Genomic DNA, 20,198 nt, shown 5'->3' with positions numbered 1-20,198 from the left:
TTTGAGGGAGGCTGGTGAAGGGCCTGGGAAGAGTCTCAAAGGCCAGATAAAGAGGTCTGGGTGACCTTGTTCAGCCCCCCGAGTGTGAGGTTCCTTGCCCCTGCTCAAAGAGGTGAGGGGGAAGGGAATCAAAATAATCCACTTGTTGCACTGCAATAGGTTCCTTATAAGGACGGGTTAGATGGCAAGGATGAGCATAGAGAAAATATTATTGAACGGTTGCATGATAAAGGTTTGCAAAGTTGCATGGGATTTCAAGAACGTGTTCAAAGAGATACAATCCCTCTCTCATAGCGCTAGGAGTGGAGACCACATAAAGAAACTGGCAGCAGCTTCAAAATAAACAAAGGAAAGCATCTAATTACTGCCACAAGATCTGGCAACAGGACTCTAAAGCTTAGGGTCTTACTACATGTTGCAATGATTATGTGATTAGCAATTATGCCAAGGATTCTAAAAAGAAAATACAAGGCACCTCAGAGTGGCGGGGAGGATGGGTAATAGCCAGTGCTAGGTGGGGCTTAAGCCTTCTCTCCCCAGCTGCAATTCTCCACCACCACCACCACCACTAACTTGTCCTCTAGCACGTTAGAAGTGAAAAAGACCAATTGCCATGTATATTTGGAGAGACATACATGTTGCAGTGCCTCTAACCATCTCGTTCCTCCCCACCCCAGATGTTGAAGTTAGGCTCCTTATGAAATGGAATTTAAATATATATATACATGGTACAAAAAAACAGAACCTCTCTAGGTCCATAGATGGTTGCTTAGGGCAAACTGCCCAGTGAAGGAGCATGGCACAGAGATTTAGGCTGGCTTAGAGAGTTTCCTAAAAAGTTCCATGAGACAAAATAACCAGGTTTTAATGTGGGGCATAGCTGAGAAAGACAAGATATGCTTTATATACCTAAATAGGATTAGCTCCACTGCATTTTGTCTTTGCTTTTTCCTTCTAGGCATGAATGGCTATCATTCATTCTCATGAGGTGACATAAAGCCTGTACTTGGGGCAACAAAAAGAACAGTACCCTCCAGCAGTGTTCCCAAAGAGCCAAAGGATCCAGATACCCCTGCTCCAACCAGCCAGCAGGCACTTCAGAGCTACTCAGGAGGAGGGACAAGCACATGGAAACACCTGCTTCGGTCGCGGCCTGGCTGACAGCCAGGAAGCAGGGGAGCCTCCAGTGCCTGCATAAGCTCCCAGTCTGAGCTGCTTCACTGATGAGGCAACAGCTCCCATCTAAACTCCAGCCTCCTTGACCTGGGGAAATGGACAGTAAAGGTGCAATGAGGGAGAAGCTGCCTCCCTGGCCTGACAAAATGGTGCAGCCACCATTGAGGACTTCATGAAAGCAGATCAGTTTTCTATGAACTGCTGAACTGTGATGACACAGTTGAAATCGAGCAAAACATTTGGGAGGTTTGAGAGGAAGCAGCAGAACCCAAATAGAAGCAACTCATTTAGTTAAATTAGGAATGCAATAGAAAGCATTCTAAGCAGGATTGTGTGTGTGTGTGTGTGTGTGTGTGTGTGTAAAAATGGCCTTTGGACTTACTGAGTGGCCAGCTACTGCTCTTTATAGCAGTGTTTCCCAACCGGTGTTCCGCGGCACACTAGTGTGCCGCGAGACGTTGCCTGGTGTGCCGCGAGATGTTGCCTGGAGGGAGGCGGGCGAGTCGGGCGGCGAGAGGCGGGGCGGCGGCGGCGAGGAGAGGCCGCCCAGCGCGGGGCTCTCGCCGTCTGCCTGCCTGGCTGCCTGCGTGGCGCTGACGTCACGGGGCTGTAACGTGCCCCACATAGGCACACGCGGGGCGGCGAGCGAGCTCCCTCCCACATCCCATCACCGCTCGCTTTGGCCGGCCTACTGGGCTGTCGCAGGCGGAAGGCCTGCGCATGCGCGAGGTTTTCACGCCTTCGGGATTCCCTTCACGCCTTCCTCCTCCCGGGTCCTTGAGAGCGCGGGAAGCGGCAGCGCGAGACCGGCATTGAGCCTGGTAGGTATTGCGCTTGCCAAGGCAGTCATTTGGGAAATGAAAACTTGCAAAGCAAGCAACCAGTTCAATCTGAAGTACGTGTATGCTTAATATCCTGTATCTGAAACCTGTTCTGCCCCCTCCCCCACACTTGGTGCCATTTTCATCTACACATGCAGCAGAGTAAGTTGACCCAGAATAGTACCAATTCAGATGGCAGATGGGAGAATGACAGTGCTGAATGCTTTCCCATGTAGAACAGTCCCTGCAAATAAAAACCTAGCATATTTGGAAGAGGGATGCTAGCCTAACCATTACCTTCTATGCTGTTACTATTTTTTTATTTTTTTTTACATAAGTAAAAAGTGACCTTTCCCCATCTGGCATGGTGGTGTGCCTCGAGATTTTTTTCATGAAACAAGTGTGCCTTTGCCCAAAAGAGGTTGGGAAACACTGCTTTATAGGATTGATAAATTTGGAGACACTGTTCTGCAAACCATTTGTACAAAATAAACAAAAATGGTTTCAGAATGCATGTACAGCTCTAGGTCTACTGTTTTCTATAAAACCACATCCTGAGGAGCCAAACAGGTGTTGTAAGAAATACCACTTCCTGTTATAATGAGACTAATGTCTGTGTCTTGGCATCTGCTTTGAAAAATCCAAACCTTTACAGGAGAGTAAACGGTGTAAAAGTGGCCACAATGGCTAGAGTAGACTTTACCAACCAGTTGCCCTCTAAAAGTTTTGGACAAACTCCCATCATTACTGTCTGTTGGATAGCTCAGCTGGTTAGAGTGTGATACTGACAATGCCAAGGTTGCAGGTTTGATCCCCGTATGGGACAGCTCCATATTCCTGCATTGCAGGGGGTTGGACTAGATGATCCTCAGGGTCCCTTCCAACTCAACAATTCTATGATTCTATGATCCCTGCCTGTTGGGCCCTGCTGGCTGGGGCTGATGGGCATAGGATTCCAAAACATGTGGAGGGCACCAGTTTGAGAAAGGCTGGCTACACCTTACAGAGTTTTGCACAGCATAGGGCAAAGATTCAGAGCAATGACAGCCAGACTGCTGACTCTAGCTGCATACACACTTTTCATTATAGAACCAATGGAGACTGAGTACTTGTTTTTCCCCCCTATGCAGTCATACACACAATCTAAATCTAGTGTGAAGTAATGGTTAGAGTGTTGGAATAAGATCTGGGAGAGCTGGGTTCGAATCCCCACTCCGCCATGAAATTCCCTGGGTGACCTTGGGCCAGTCACTGTCACCATCTCTTAGCCTATCCTACCTCACAAGATTGTTGTGAGGATGAAATGGGGAAGAGAAGAACGGTGTACACCACCTTGAGATCCTTGGAATATAAAGGTGGTATAGAAATGCAATAAACAAATAAAAAATAGATGTGTTGTTTTGTCTCTAAAAGCACTTCCTGAGAAACTGGTTTCATTTTGTAAATAAACACTCGCTGCAGGTTAATTCTGCACTGTCTTGTCTTGTGTTCTTTTTTTTTTTTACCCACAAAAAAATAACTTTTTTGGGGGGGCAGGGGTTGTTACATAAGAGCCGCAGATGCACTTGAATTGTGTAACTTAAATTTGCAGGTATACAGTTGAATCATACCTGCAAAAAAGCCACAGCCTGAAAGCAGCCTAGATACCCTTACAACACACGCAGTTATAGGTTGAGCGCCAGTATTAAATTTCAAAACAAACACAGACATTATATGTCAGGTACTATGGATCATGAAGAATAAATGCCAAGAAAGAAGGACAGTAAGTAAGAAGGGTTATGGTTGGTTAAGGTAAAGCTTCAAATTCATGTTTAGCCTGCTGTGATGATCATCAACACAAGCACCATCTATTTTACCTGGCTGCAATGAGATCTAGAAGATGCTGCCATCTGTCATTGACCTTGCCAAGTTTGTACTCAATTTCCAAAGCTTTGCTTTCATGGCTCGCTTTAGCAAGTCGCTCTCCCATTTGCTGGAGCTGGACTTTATTCTCTTGAGCAACCGCAATTTCATCTTGATAATCCTGGATGACAGAGGGATTGAGAGAGATCATAAAGCTTATTCACAACACCCTCCAGCTGAAGACTATAACAAATACTTTGTAATGCTTGTTTCAACAAAGCCTTGCAGAACATTTAAATCATACAGTAGCTAAAAACAACGTTCCTTCCTATTGCTTACCTAGCAGCAATGACATAATGACATAATAAGAATGAAATACAAACACAAATTATTACACTAGATTATTTCCAAGTGCTTACTTAGCTTAATGCAACTGTCTAAACTGAGAACGTTTGAAGAAAGGTCTACAAAAGAAATTCAGAAGCACTGTACCTTTTTGAGTTTTTCTATCATTTCTTCAATGAGGATATCTCCATTCTGGGAGACTTTACTCTCCATTTGTGTCAACCATTCACAGAGCTCCTTGTTCTTCTCACTGAAGACTGCCCACTCATTCAGTCTCTCACTCACCTGCTGCCGTCTCAAGGAAACCTTTAAAAATTTGTAGAAGGAAATAAATAAATAAAACCACACTGTGACAAAAACAGAGTCCTTGAGCTGCCGTACAGGTGTTTCTGCACTGAAGAGAGAAGTGCAGACAAAACCTTTCACGACTCCTTTAACAGCTTAATGATGATGGTTAATCTCAGGATACTTCTGGATCAAATCCCATTTAAGTCGGGAAGGCATCTTCAAATACTGGAGGTCACACAAAGATGAACTGTAGTCTTCAGTATTATGCACAGGCTCTGTTCTACTGTCCTAGGTGTGCTGAGGTGAGGACATCCCCATATAAGCTGAAAGGGTGTCCTAGAACCTTCCTACAAGTCAATATTTCTGTGTGGCAGCAGCAAGGCCTTGGGTACTCCCTGCTTATTGACATTAGGCAGGCACCCTTGCTATACTGTTTTAAATGCCTGCTGAAATAAAATAAAATGATTTCATCAATCCAATCCAGATACATAATTTAGTTATGTATACATGGGTTTTATTTTACATTTGCTGATTTTATATTGTTTTATGTACACTGCTTGGAGATTGTTTTAATTAACTGGTATATATTTTTTCTTCATACACACACATATATACATAAAATAAATAAATAAATAAATATAGGAGGCCAGTCTAGCTTTGCCTTGAGTTAACATGAAACAGAGAGTTGCTATTTGAACTCATACTTTAAATTTGGGGGGGGGGGGGACAAAAATTATCCTAACATTTAGCATGTGAGGAAGACTTCATCATGAAATGAGACCTGAGGCAAACTTTAAGTCACTGCAGATCTAGACTGAAATACTTTTACTGCTCACACTAATAATTTAATCTGTATTTGCCCAACAGGCATTTTTAAAATGAAAGCCATGCAAGTAAATTGGCAACTCGATCCATAAATATGGCCACTATTGGCATCAGATTATATACAAGTAATACGCCCACAAGCCACAAGTCCCATGGATTTGCTTGTCCTTTTCTAGCCAACATACCTAAAGACATGAAGGATGACATCAAAAAAGCAATAAGCAGTAAGTCTTGGGGAGATAGTACAGCAGGAAAATAATAGGTGTCTGGTTTAACAAGATGACCCCTGCGTATGAAATCATAAGTACTCTGTTTTGATCTTAAAATGTAGACTAAAGGAAGATTAGGAAGATTCAAGAAGATCTTGAGAGAAAATGCCCTGCTATTTTTCAAGACAATTGTATGACTACAATCTAACGGCATCCTACTTACTGCAGCTGTTTCATCTTTTCTATAAGTGCAGCTCCTTCTGAGTTTACATAAGCTTCTCCACTGAGGAAGTGAACACTTCATAAAATGACTGCAGCAGGCCCCCGTTTTTGTGTATTTTAAGCTGAGATGAAATGATACCCCATTTCCTTTTGCGGTTCTCCACACACTAGCATTAGCAAAAGTGTGGTTCTAGCAACCTTGCTTGTAAATTCTCCTCTAGCGCACAGTATAACCATCAGATGGCAAAAGGCTGGTAAGTCTAAGTTTGTAGCATGTCAATCCTTACTTTTTCTAATTGAATGAATAAAGTTAGGGGCTTCCTGGGCTGGTGCAACTGTCCTTAACTTCTTACTGGTTCTCATATTGCACTGGAAGTTGCTTACTGCTTTAAGAGGGTTTGTTATTATTATTTTTAAATGATGCTGTTTTCTACTCAAAATTGAAACTAATCCTACAATTGTTATGCATGCTGTTCATGCATTCAGACCTTTCTACAACAAAAGCAGTATCATATGGAAGCCCCATTTGTATTCCCCGTCCCCAATTTATACATTTATTTTTGAACAATTTCAATAGACTATTATACAAAACAGAACTACAGATACACAAACACAAAGAAAGGGAACGGGTGGGGAGCAGGCACATGTAGCTGAGATTCAGTCTCAACGAAAGTCTACTGTCTATTCACAGAAGTCCATACAAAGAGTCCCAACAGAGCTCCATTTGTGACTAAGACAACCCCATAAGCTTTTCAGCCAATGGGACTATGTCTCTTTATTACACATATACATACCAACTTTCCTTCAAGCAGTTCCTGGAGCTGTATCAAGGCTGCTCAAGAGAGCTTCATTGTTGAGCAGGAAATTCTAACCCAAATTTCCCACATCTAAACTCAACACTCCAGATGTTACACCACACTGGTTCTCTGCTCTGACCTAAAGGTTTGGTGCAACCTAATGGTGAATGCCCCCCCCCCCACCCCCATGAATTATACTATTTTACCTGGTGACACAGTTCTTCCCATTGTCTGTGCAGTAGTTCAATGCGCTCATTGAGAACTGATATATCATCTGCACTGATAAAAGAGGACAGAGTCTCCTTCAGCAGAGCTAGGTGGGCAAGATCATCTGTCCACCCCTCAGCAGCACTCTCTAGCTCCTGGATTGGAAGAAGAAAGTCTATAAGGCATTGGAATATTTGAGAAATACACCTTTATTATTTGCTTTTGGTGATTCTGTGCAGTACTATAGAAGAGAAACTCTTTTCTAACATTAAATCATTATAATTAAATAAAAATAGTTATCAAAAGCTTCCTATCCTAAATAATAGCAGCAAAAAACAAGTATCTGGGTTCTGGTTCTTTGGCTCAATTCAAACATTCTGGCTTTGAAACATCCTTCCCCCAGCACAGTTGATCTGATCAAAACTGGAGCCCTTCTAAAGGCCTGATTTTAAGCAAAACTTGAGATGTTGGGACATCTGATCAAGGCCCCCCCCCCCCAATCTGGTTTGACTCTGTGGCCCAGCAGTATAGGCTAGTCTGCCTCATTTTCTGAACAATGGTTGCCGCAGCCACTTTTATGCCATTGCAGCTATATAGCATCTCCTTTGGGGCCAGAGTCCCTTATGCAGGAGTGTTTTTACCTTACAACGAATCTGTTCTGTGTGGAGTTCATCATGATGGTCTGGCAGTGGCTGGGAGAGCTTCTTCTTGAATGATTTTAACTTTTCCAGAGAATCTGCTATGCCTTTTTCACATTTCTCCCAGTCCTGAAGGGAGAGGGTGTGGGGAAAGACAATATGAATGTAATTTTCAGAATCCGGGCAAGGAAAGAATACAGAGAATATGCAAAAAAAGAAAAGAAACAGGTGATGCAATTGGCCAATGCTTCCTCAAAGTTACTCCGAGTGTTTTAACTAGTTTGCAAAGAATCATGAAAAGTAGAGATGAGATCTTGTTCTCATTATATAACGCAGGGCTGGGGGACATGGGTTTCTCTAGCTGTTGCTGGACTCCCAACTCTTATCCACCTCGGCCAACATGAGCAGGGATGATGAGTTGTAGTTCAGCAACACCTGGAAAGCCACAGGTCCCAAACCCCTGATATGAGAAGGCAGTTATGAAGAGAGACATGGACAGAGCTGGAGTCAGTGACTTTGTCTTTCTCACAGAGGCATAATAAAACAGCATTATTTGAAGTGGTGAATTCATTAAGTAAACTTACTTTTAACAAGAATGTAAGCTGTTTCTTCTGTTCCTCAAGTTTGAGGCTAGCCAATTTCCAGCACTCCTGGATTTCTGAAAGTTCAGACTGTAGGGATGTTTCTGTCTCACCATCAGCACAGAGTAACAGCTGCTTCCCTCCTTCCACTGTTAAGATGTAGCTTCCTTGCTGGCGAAGGAGAACTTTTTCTTTAAGCTGCGAAGACCAGTGACATTCTTCTAGCATCATTCTGTTTTTTTTTTACAATACTTTCTTTGATGGATCAGAACTACTGTAAATCCCAAACTATTATAAGTACTCTTATTCTTTTTTATCTAAAGAAGATTTTTTTTTTTTTGCAATAGTTACTTGCCTTATGTCAAAGAAAGAACTAGTAGTATCTACAATAAAGAGGCACCTACCAACAATTTCATTTGCTGTTCCTCAGGGCATGGGAGAAAGGGGGAAAATAACCTATTTTCTCTTTCCTCTCTCTTTCTTTTCTGCTCTCCCTTCTCTTTTTTTATGAATCCTTTTCATTTTTCTCTGTATCTTTCCCAAAATAACTCTCTTCCCCCTCTGTCTTTTATCCCTCTACACACATGCCTCCTACTGCTGGGAGGCCACCCCATATATTGAAAATGATAGTTAGAAAACGTGTTACCAAAATATGTGCAAAGCCTTTTAAAAAAAAAAATTACATTTCACTCTTCCTTAGAATGCTCAGCAATTTACATCGGTTTCCCAGTTTCTCTCATACAGCACTTACAAAATACAGCAGGCATCCCGAACCTGCGGCCCTCCAGATGTTTTGGCCTACAACTCCCATTATCCATAGCTAACAGGACCAGTGGACAGGGATGATGGGAATTGTAGTCCAAAACATCTGGAGGGCTGAAGGTTGGGGATGCCTGAAATATAGGAATGCTGTAGCATCAGCTACCCTTCAGAAATAGTGTCTGATGCCTCCCTTCCCTTTCCCCATATTCAGTTTCAGAACTTTAGCGCTATTATCCTTTTCTTTTACTGTTTATCAGCACAACTGCAGGAGAGACTCCTTTCATTGTCTTCTTTTATCCCAGTTACTACAAATTCCCAATACTTCATACTTATCTACACTATGAATCTGTATATAAGATTTGAATTTGGCTGGTAAGCATTAAGGTTCAAGGACTCCCTAAAGATGTACACCAAAGAAGTGCACCTGGGACAAGCCATTCACAGCAAATCTGGGGAATAAGCAGCAATTAGGTATGGCTAATGGGGAATCAGCCAGATGCTAGGCTGATATTTTTTATGATATCCTTTGTATGTATTTTATACCAATTGCGGCTACAACTGATGAATGTATTCACTTTTTACTTACAGCAAAAATTGCACTTAATTCCAGTTTTATAACTTTAAGGGCCTGCCAAGGTTTACCTGCATTTCATCCAGCAATGCTCTAGCCTGCTGCAGTGGTATAGGAACATTGCCCAGCCCACTTCCTGTCTGACCAGACACTTCCACCAGCCACTTGCGCAATTTCTCTGCCATCTCTCTGTAGCGTTGCCACTGGCGAATCTGACTGTCAATTATGCCCCGCCTCTGCTGGGCTCTGCGAATCACCCCTTGCCACTGATTACTGAGGAGGGCCAGTTTCAGATTAAACTCATCCCTATAAGAAGAAAGGGCACAAAATGAAGGATTCATTCAGCCAAACAGCACCAAGAGAGCTTCCAAAAACTGTAGTGTCTGTGAACATGATATGCTTTAATTTAACAAAAATTGGTTGGTGTCAGAGCTCCAATTCTAAGGTCTTATTATCATACTTCTGGTGTGATCAGAGGAGCTAAAGCTAAGGCAGCTGGAATAGCCAGTACCTTTGTCTCTAAGGTTTCGTTGTGATACTACAGAGTATCTGCAAATTTCTTTGAAAGAATCAATGAGGGCAGATGAGGAGCAAACAAAAACAAAGTTCAAGGGTAAGATTATAAAGACCGCAAAATTCCACCAGGCTTCTGGTATGTCCTGTATACATATATTCCATTTTATTGCTAGACATGGCAATTTAGTCATCTTGGCTTAAGTATTTATCAGCATATAAACACTTGTATGTTTTGTCTAGACCAGAGTATTTCTATGAGAAACATTTTTACTGAAGTGCATTTTCCTCAACACTCTAGGGATGAAAGCATCCCTGTGATTGTTCTTTAGGTTCACTCTGCTCCACCTTCCTTCTGAATGAAGGTTAAGAATGTCAAAAGTAATTTTTGAAATCAACACATGCAAAGTTTGCCGCAGCTAGCAGTTCCTCCTGGTCACTTCTGATTTTTCCATCTGAGTAACTGACACGAACAATCACCTAAGTACATTGATAAAGCACAAGCTGAAAAAGAGTGTTTTGATGAAATTTATTCCTTTTTGTGCTGCTTGGCAATGCACACAACTGCTTGTACATATCAGTAAGATGGAGGAAAAAGAGGGATAAACAAAAGTTGGTCAGACTGTGATCTCTTACAAAGTTCAGTTTTTAAAAAGCGCAATAATGAACTGAAGAAAAATAATGGCATAGCACTACTTCAGAAAGAAAAGCAGCATTCAAGAAGAACTTTTGTTGCCTAATATTTTTCCCCAGTGCCCAAGAAGCTTAAACCCAGCATTTACATCTCCCACATCTTCCAACTTCACCTTCATTAGAGAGTCAACTGGACTTTTGTAAAGGGAGTCCAAAAGGATGCTAAAGGAGGAAAAAAATTATTGGTAGCTGTCTTCACTGTAGAAGATTTATTTTGTTTTATTTCTTATTCACCCTTTACCATAAGGTTCCATGGAAGCTTACAACAATAAAATATACCATTTCAGATCACTGTGCCTGAACTAACTTTTTCCAGGAGAGGAACACAAGGAACTGTGGCCAACAGTGGCATGAAGAGAAAAAGCCCTAGGTGTTACTGACAGACTACTAGATCAACAATGGTAACACACAGGGCCCAGCTGACATCCTTAAGAAAGCAACTCCCCTATGAGGAAAGGTTTCACCAATGGGAGCTTTTCAGTTGAGTAAGAGGAATATAAAATAATTAAATTATGCATGGTGTGGAGAAAATGGACCCCCCCCAAAGCTTTTCTCCCTCTTTCACACCACTAGAACCTGGGATCACCCAATATAGCTCAATGCTGGAAGTCAGGACAGACAAAAGGAAGTACTTCTTCATGAATAATTAAACTTTTGGAATTTGCTACCAGAGAAGATAGTGATGGCCACAAAACTGGACAGTGTTAAAAGAGGATTAGACCATGTCATGAAGGATAAGACTGTCAATGGCTACTAGTTATCATGGGGATGTACTAACTCCAGTTGGAAGTACTATGTCTCTACAGACTAGCTGCTGGGAATCCCAAGTGCAAAGAGTGTTAATGTGCTCAGACTCTGCTTGGGGGCATTCTGCAGGCCATGGAGGCTGGATTCTGATCCAGAAGGCTCTTCTAGTATTCTAGTTGTAAAGGTTATAAGAAAGTTCTTCTAGGAAAAGGCAGGGGGGAGCCTATTTTTCCTGGCAATTTGTGTTAGCACAAATAAGGATACCATTAAACTGGAAGGAAAAATGAAATGCTATCAGTAGGTATAACTACTATCTGCTGCTGTGGACAATTTCCCAGGCTATTCTTCTGAATGAACTATCCAATTTAACTTTCATTTGAAGAAGAACACAGTTGGCAGCTGGATGTCCAAACGGTTGTACAAGAAAGCAGGGGGAACAAATCAACAACAAAACCCTTCAGCCCACCCACCAGCTGGCTGTGGAAGCTTCAGTGCAGCAAAACAGAATGGAAACTGTGGTGTAGCTGGAATTAGTGTGTACACATTTGTGTGTGCAAAATGCCAGCAGTCCTGTGCTCACCTACTGCTAACCAAGCAACTGCTTTTTCAGAGGAAAAAACACAGAGGCATGTGTTCAGAAAATCCAACAAATTTTGCACTTTATGTGGTTGACACTTTGAGTAGAACAGAGAAAAATTCTGCAGAATTATAAAGAGTCAAGTTCTGCACATTCTTACCTGTCATCCACCTGTCCTTGCTCAAGAAGGTGCTGACCATCCATGATGATGGAATGTAAAATCTGCTGCCGACTAAACATCTCTGCTTGGAATAGCTAGCATGTTAGAAGTTTAAAAAAGAAGAAAAATAAGGGGGGGGGGAATCAAATAAGCTTAAGGACACTGAAGCATTTGGCTCCAAAACAATTTTTCCACTTAGTCCGTATTCTTAGAATTCAGTTTTTTTAATAGACTGCTCTAAACAAACAAAGTAACTGGTTATTGGTACCAATTGACCTAAGTACAGTTTCCCAAAGCCTGGATGACTAGTTAAGTAATCAGGATCAAAGTGTCTGGGTGTTGTTGTTTTTTTGTGTGGTTTTCAGGTTATTTGGTCTATGCCATGAAAACTGAGAGCACCAAATTTTTAATCCTGTTTTTATATTAATGATAGTATGTTGCTTTCTATGGTGTATGAGTACTGTAACACATTTCAAGTAGTGTTTGCTAAAGATTTTCCTTTTGCTTGTTTAATCTTTTGTTACACAACAGGGGGAAGAAACTTCATTTTAAAGGGAAAAACCCTGGAAGCATACTGTATTCTAAACACAAACACATTGTTTTTTCAACTTTTAAGATAGCGTGGCTGAGCATTCCTCGTTATGTTTACAGCCTGTTCCCTAGAGACCTCTGGTGGCAATAAGCTCCACTGTTAGCTTCCCACAATGGAAGACTTTAAAAATGGAGACAGAAGAATCACATTACAGGTGAAGGAATATGCAATTATATATTAGCATGTTTAGCCTGATAGATTAAAAAAAAATGACCAAGGGCTTCAGTTACTGACCTACTGAAGCATTATTTCCCTCCCACCCACTTTAAAAATAAATATCCCAGGATCCTGCATATATGAATAACCACAGATCTGACAGTTCAGTCTATGACCTTTCAACAGTGAGGACAACAGGAGACAACAGCCCAACTCCCAATGTCACCCTGTGGAAAAAATAACACTCAGACAGAGCCATCTATTTAACTGAAGTTTTTATATATACTCAAAACCAGATCTCCTATAGATGATATAAGGATTTGAAGGAAGTAATGTACCCCATAATATATTTACCCTTAACAACTTGGGACCAGTTTATCTAGGAGATCGCCTTGCCCCACATGTGCCCACTCAACTGCTACAATGGGTAGAACTGGCTAACTACAGGTACCATATAATACCCATTTGCCTTTCTAAGTCCTCAATCATTTAGTGTGGCAGCTCCTGCACTTTGAAACTCCCTGTCTGCTGAGATCAAGCCAGCGCTTTCACTGTACTCTTTTTGGCACCTGCTAAAAACATTAATGTTTAGACAAGCCTAGTCAGATGTTTAAACACTTGAAGTAATTTGTAATATGTTTTAGCATTTTAACTTTTGTGTGTTTTAAAGTATGGTTGTGATTTTTTTCTTGATTTTATTGTTTTATCTTTTTGTACTCAGCTTTGAGTTTGTTTTTACAACCAAATAGTATATAAACTTTATGAAATATAGCTAGATGATAGATAGATAGATAGATAGATAGATAGATAGATAGATAGATGATAGTGGATGAGGAATGGACTGAGCAAATCAAACTATGAAAATCATTTGACAAAGTAAAACTTCAAATAAATTAACACCTGACTCAAGTACCCTCTTCTAGTTGTAGAACTCAGACTAAGCACTCTTTACAATCATCTTGCACAGTACATTGTGCAGAAATTCTTCATCTTCATCATCATTATTATTGATTAAATTTATATATACCACCCTTCATATCTATAGATCTTAGGGTGGTTCACACACAGCAGTTGCTAAGGCTGATACCAAGGCACTTCCAGCTCACATATAACACAGCTAATCGGAATGAGTGAAGAAGGTGTACGGAAGATGACAAAACTTAACACTTGAACAACAAACGCTTATGGTTGCAGTGGTTGCAATCTACAAGCCACTAATCAATCCAGCCACAGATTGGATTGTCAGTTTGCTCATTCTTTCATTACAACTTGCCTCGTGCGCCCTCTGCTGTTCCAAAAGAAGTTGGTAGTTTCCTGAAATCTCAGCAGCCAATTTCTGTTCCGTCTGAACCAAGAATTCCATCCAAGTCTCACATTTTTCTAGGAAGGTCTGCTGCTGCAGCATGAAGGATTGCAGCTTACTGCAAGGATAAAAGAGTGATTCAGTAACACCTCAGAGCTTGCTAAAACAAATTTACAGCAGTTCTTAAGGGAGCCATTTCACTTCACTTTGGCCTAAATGAGATTATTTATTTATTCATCCTGCGTATTTTTTAAAAAGAAAAAGTACCTACATAAAAATTAATTTAAAACAACTACCACAGTAAATAAACACACACATTTCTGCTTGCCTATTTCATTAGTTTGAATGTTAGAAAAATATGTTTTCCCCACTTAAAATGTACCTATAGTTCATAAACAAAACTCACAGCTACCTTCATTCTGGAAGAACTGATTTAGCAAAGCAACCTCTGTTTCCATAAATGAAGTGATTCGCTCATTGTTGCTATTTCAGAAAATTCACTAGTAAGTACAGGAGATTACTGTCAGGTAAGTGGGTACAGGAGGGCAATTTCAGGAATGAGTCTTCTCAGGCTTCCCACAGGTACTAACGCTGTGCATGCACACACATGGGGTTGTGCCCCTGCTCACTTCAAGCAGGGTCCCAAAGTTGGCAGGCAGAGGAACTGAGCTGGGGCAGGCGGAGGAGGGCTGCTGCAGCCTGCTGAGGCTACCCCCTCCAAAGCTTGCTTGGGCTGCCCATCTACAATCTTTCATTTGTGCTGAAATGTGTTGTCATGCTGTAGTTTGCAGCAGCACCTGTTGGCAGCCAAACTGAAGCACGACAACACTTTTTTATAGAAACAAGCAGAAGTAGCTTTCCCAACCTGGTACCCTCCAGATACTATGGATTATAAAAAGCCCCAGCCAGCACAGTTGTGGTCCAAAAATATCTGTAACGTACCAGGTTAGTGAAGACTAATGGAGATTATTCTGCTTTCAGGAACACAATTGAATCCATCAAACTTTTAATTTCTCCCAGTCTTATGAAACTATAGGATAAGTATAAAAACCAAGCCTGGAAGCATCAAATTTATTTAACCGTGCTACATTAAACCTCCATTCAATCCAGGTTAAAACTTTGGTCCTTTGTAAGTTGTCCCACCTGAATCTTTCTGTGGTTTGTGACGAAATAATGGACCAATGCCTATTTAGATTTTGCATCCTTTTGATTTCTTTATCATTCAGGGGTAGTCTATATCCCAGCTCATTCAGACGATCCATATCTGGTGCCATGCTGCTGAATTTTAACATCTGGCGCTGTATAGTGACAGGGAACAAAGAAGTAATCAGAGCATGTGGGCTAGGATGCTAGAGAACCAGAATGAACATACATATCAGTGCTTTTATGGATATTCATGTAAGATGCCTTTCATATTTTAGCACAATTTTAGATTTTAGACACATCCATTACAACAATAAAACATATTCAGTTTAAATCCTTATGTTCTGCTGGAAAACAACAACCCACAGTTTACTTTATTGGGGAAAAGGTTCCCTGAAGTGTTTGTTCTCATTAAACATACTTTAGTATCAAACAAAATTTGCAAGTAAAAAAAAATCCATGCTTCTGTCCTAACTTACTTTAAGCTCTTCCATTCTATTCCGTATTGTGGACAGATCAGATGAACTACTTGGGTCTTGTTCTTTTAGCACTTCTTCAGCTTGCTTTATCCAATCCTCTAGTCCTCCTAGGCTCTTGGAAAATGTCTGGTAATCTTGAACCCCAGCCTTGGATTAGAAAAAAAGGAAAGGAAAGGTCATAAATTATGAAATGTGAGTTTCTTTTGACTAATTGTCTACCAGTAACAGTGTATGTTAGCAAATCTTGCAGCTTGGGTGAATCAGAATGGAATAATCACAGTTTCTGGCGTTCAAAGGCATTATTCATGCAGGAACTATTTATAAGAAAAGTGGAGATGAGAGAGAGAGGGAGAGAGAGAATGAAACAGCAGATATCTTGTCTCAACAAGCTGGGAGAGAACAATAAACTAAATGGCTCAGCTTTTAGAGGTGGAGTTAACTTATACAGAGAGCTATAAGCAAGTACTGGCTAGATTGCTAGATAAATATGGACTTCTTATTGGCTCTTTTTTTACGTTTCTCCTCATGCACTCCTACCCTGATATTTTACCAACTGAGAGAATCTATATACTACCCTTTTCTTGTTTTTTTCTTCTTATTTGTTTTGTTTCCTATTTCATGCATAATTAATTAAAACCTTAAAATAATAATAATGCGGCAACTTATGAGCTCCATACATTGCACAAAGACTCTTCCTCCTTTTCCACAGACATCTGTCCTGTTGCCATGGGGCAACTCATCCATAATGTGACCATTTTAGTCACAATAAGAGCAAAATGCTAAATAAAGACTAAATATCATTGTTTTTGTGTCATTCATTGCAGACATGGTTGCTGATGAAAACTTTCAGACCAGTCATTCAATATGGTGACTACTGTTAAAACAATGTGACAATAATGCTATTCTGCAAAAGCTGGTTTCATTTGCAGAAGTGATAATTACTATTATCATGTCCTAAACAAGGCAGTATGACAATCCCAACTTAAAAATAATAATAGTAATAATTTTATGCCACCCATTTGACTGGGTTGCCCCAGCCATTCTGGGTGGCTGCCAAAGAAGTATTAAAACCACAGCAAAACATCAACTTAAAAACTTACATGAATTATGTGAGCAATGGAAGGTACTGGGAAAGAAGGAGCTGTAAGTGTGTGGTAAGGTCTTCCTACCTGTAGTATAGATTGCTGCCTGCTCAGAGCCTGTTCTAAGGATGATAAATTCTGGTTCAGAGAGACTTGACCATACTGGAGAGCTGCTGCTGCAGAAGAGTCCACCTGTTGCTTCAGCTGTTCCCCCAGTTCATGCAGAACAAACAGAGAATCCTGCACGGTCTTCATGCCTTTAAGCAAGTCCTGCAGAGATTGTGATACTTAAAAACAGCATACAAGTAGCTTCTGAGGGGTGATTTTTCATAGTGCAAAGTATTATCGAACTTAGAATATGTTGACATTGACCTCAACATAATAAAACAATAACATACATTAAACTGTTACAGCTTTGTTAGCTTTCCTGGAAGAAAATGGTATTGACTATCTTGGCTGTGAGTCCTAGGGACCTGCTCCTTGATTTGCAGGCAAGCATTCATGTATTCATACATACATACATACATACATACATACATACATAAAGGTAAAGGTAAAGGTACCCCTGCCCGTACGGGCCAGTCTTGCCAGACTCTAGGGTTGTGCACTCATCTCACTCTATAGGCCGGGAGCCAGCGCTGTCCGCAGACGCTTCCGGGTCACGTGGCCAGCGTGACAAGCTGCATCTGGCGAGCCAGCGCAGCACACAGAACACCGTTTACCTTCCCACCAGTAAGCGGTCCCTATTTATCTACTTGCACCCGGGGGGTGCTTTCGAACTGCTAGGTTGGCAGGAGCTGGGACCGAACGACGGGAGCGCACCCCACCGCGGGGATTCGAACCGCCGACCATGCGATCGGCAAGTCCTAGGCGCTGAGGTTTTACCCGCAGCGCCACCCGCGTCCCCTACATACATACATACATACATTTATATGCCACCTTTATCTTCCAAGGAGCTCAAGGTTCTCTTCCTCCCCATTTCACCACCACCACAACCCTGTGAAGTAGGTTATGCTATGGCTGGCCCAAGTTCACCCAGTGAGCTTCATGGCTGCATGGGGATTTGAAAACCTATTCACTGGATGGTGCAGCCATCATTAACAGGGAAGGCAATAACACAGTCCCAGGACTATGAAGATGTAGCAATCAAAAGAATCTGGGTTCAGGGGTAAGGTGGCAATAAGCAACCTTATCTCAACCTCCCAATTTGCTATTTGGGGGAATACCTTAGGGTCTCAGGGCAAATTTGGTGTGGGGAAATGTTTTGGAAAAGCTGATCTCCTTGGTCTATGAGTCGCAATGGTCTGAATGGAGGATCAGGGACTGGAGCCTGGGAGAAGAATGAGTATGGTAAAGGTGTATTGGAAGAGAAGGGAAACACTTCATCTGTTCCCTTGTCAGTATTCAGCTAGTTTTTAAGAATCCTTGCGTATTTAACATTAGGGACCTTGCTGCAGTTTAAAAGTGTGGACTAATGGCACAGCCTTCAGTTTACTGAACTTACGTTGCAATCATGAATCCAAGCAGTAATTTCATCATCAGCAATGTCCTTGCTAGTTGCAGCCTTCAGAAGTTCATTTGTTCGGTCCTCATACTGCTGAACTGTGGAACAGCACTGTGTGTAATAGTTTTTGTACTTTTGCCAGAGTTGAAGCAGGCCCTTACTGGAATGCAGATGCTCTGCAATTTCTTCTAGAAGGTTGTTCCACCTAGTGATTATAACCAATGTATTGTGAGATAGAGGAGCTCACTGAGGGAAAACAAAATAGACTATGGAAGAACTTTTGAGTACATCTTCATCTTGGGTTTCAAAACTTCTGCATGAATAAGATGGCAATTTGGCTATTTCTCACAAAAACAATTTGAAAAAGGAACACCAAATATGTTGACTAATGGACTTTGAAGCCAGACTTCATAACCCTATGATGACCTTTGTTTGTTCCATAAAAAAGTAATTAAAAAAGAGACATGTAGGGGTGTGGGTGTTAAAGAAACCCTTCATTTGAAAACTACATGTGGAGAAAAGAGCCAAAAACATTACGTAGAATGAAGTGGTAGGCTAAGGAGGTACAATTCTGGACACCATATTGTAGATAGAAGAACCTGTGAATGTTTACTCACATTAAAAAGCCAAACATGTAGTAAACTAGCAGATCAGAATTAAAATCTGATCACAATGTTCTCGCATGGGGTACTCTAACTCACACAACTTCCAAGGGGGCTTATTAGAAACGTGTGTGTGTTTGAGACCATAATTTAACTGGATTTGGGTGTCTACTTTGCTTTGAAGCTTCTGGTTTATACTGGAACTATTTAATGTTTCAAATGGTATCAGAAAATTATTTGTTTTGCCTGTTTTATACAGATGACTTGAACAGCCTAGAGTTATACTGGCTCAGAGAGAAATGGATTTTCATTACAGAGCTGGGAGGATTAAGGTAAAACTACTTGAGGAACCTGCAAGCTTGTTTTGCCCCTCCCACCCTTCAGGTACCTATTTGGGATTACGTTTAAAAAATACGTTTGGTTTCTTACCTCAAGTTCATTTCTTTCAAAGTGTTGTTAAGTACTTCTGTGACAGGTGGGTGGCATTCTTTCAATAACTGATTGGTCACTGATCCAAATTTCTGTAAGCTATGGTCTTGCTTTTCCAATTCATCCTGCAAGTTCTTTAAAAAGGGGGAGAGAGATTAAAGTGGAAAGAAATGTGCAATTGCAACCAGGAAGGAAGACATGGAATAATAAATCACTATGTTATTTATTCACAGGCAGGAGTTACCCATTCGAATTCCAGTTGAGGTGACTCCAGAGAGACTACGTCGGAAGAAGAGGAGTGGGCCTCTGTAGAGACCTCCAGTGCCACTGCTGTCAGACAGTTGAACAGCCTGAAACACATTGCCTGCCCACAACAGCCTCACACACTCCACCTCAATCCTAGACTTTCCCACTTCTCCCCAGGAGCAAAGGTGGCATTGGGCCTAGCAACAAGTCCAGAGCCAATGATGATGCTGTTCCCAAGCAGTCAGAGGAATTCACCACAAGGTCTACTCAGGAGGAGAAGCACAGGAGCATATGTACAGTGGGACCCAGCAGATAACCAGAAAGGGGTAGGAGCCACATAAGAGGATATAAACCTCCCAGTGTCTTGTGGGTTGCCTATCAAGTCCACAGCTGCATAACCAAGCCCAGCTTGCTCCAGCTCTGAGTTCACAGGTCGTCTTTCTCCAACCTGGTTTGCCCTCCTCCCAGGTATGGGGAGCTGATGATGGATTCCCCTATGCATCTGATTATAGGTATGTCTGACTTCACCTTTTATGGATCCCCCTTTTTTTTACTTTTTACCTACTGAACTTCCAGCACCAACTGAAGATTTTTTTTTTTTTATTCCAGCAAGCATTTTAATTGCAGTTTGATTTTAAAGTTTTACATTTTCTTTTCAGAGTCACATCTGGCAACCTGTTAGCAGGAA

General features: G+C 41.3%; 1 protein-coding gene across 11 annotated transcripts in view; it reads right to left on the bottom strand.

Annotated features, from left to right (window-relative positions):
• Positions 1-20,198, bottom strand: part of SYNE1 (spectrin repeat containing nuclear envelope protein 1) — a 270,851-nt gene that overhangs the window by 44,651 nt on the left and 206,002 nt on the right. For all 11 annotated transcript variants that reach the window (XM_077925894.1, XM_077925896.1, XM_077925887.1 and 8 more), the window contains 13 exons: positions 19,265-19,398; positions 18,234-18,438; positions 16,817-16,999; positions 15,648-15,794; positions 15,169-15,323; positions 13,996-14,143; positions 11,975-12,069; positions 9,356-9,590; positions 7,955-8,149; positions 7,374-7,499; positions 6,732-6,887; positions 4,332-4,490; positions 3,854-4,020 (listed from right to left, as the gene is read on the bottom strand). In XM_077925894.1, coding sequence (XP_077782020.1) covers positions 3,854-4,020; positions 4,332-4,490; positions 6,732-6,887; positions 7,374-7,499; positions 7,955-8,149; positions 9,356-9,590; positions 11,975-12,069; positions 13,996-14,143; positions 15,169-15,323; positions 15,648-15,794; positions 16,817-16,999; positions 18,234-18,438; positions 19,265-19,398 — 2,105 coding nt within the window. The remainder of the gene's footprint in view (positions 1-3,853; positions 4,021-4,331; positions 4,491-6,731; positions 6,888-7,373; positions 7,500-7,954; positions 8,150-9,355; positions 9,591-11,974; positions 12,070-13,995; positions 14,144-15,168; positions 15,324-15,647; positions 15,795-16,816; positions 17,000-18,233; positions 18,439-19,264; positions 19,399-20,198) is intronic.

This window comes from Podarcis muralis, chromosome 3 (assembly GCF_964188315.1).
Source record: "Podarcis muralis chromosome 3, rPodMur119.hap1.1, whole genome shotgun sequence".
NCBI lineage: Eukaryota > Metazoa > Chordata > Lepidosauria > Squamata > Lacertidae > Podarcis > Podarcis muralis.
This window is presented reverse-complemented; position numbering and strand designations above follow the sequence as displayed.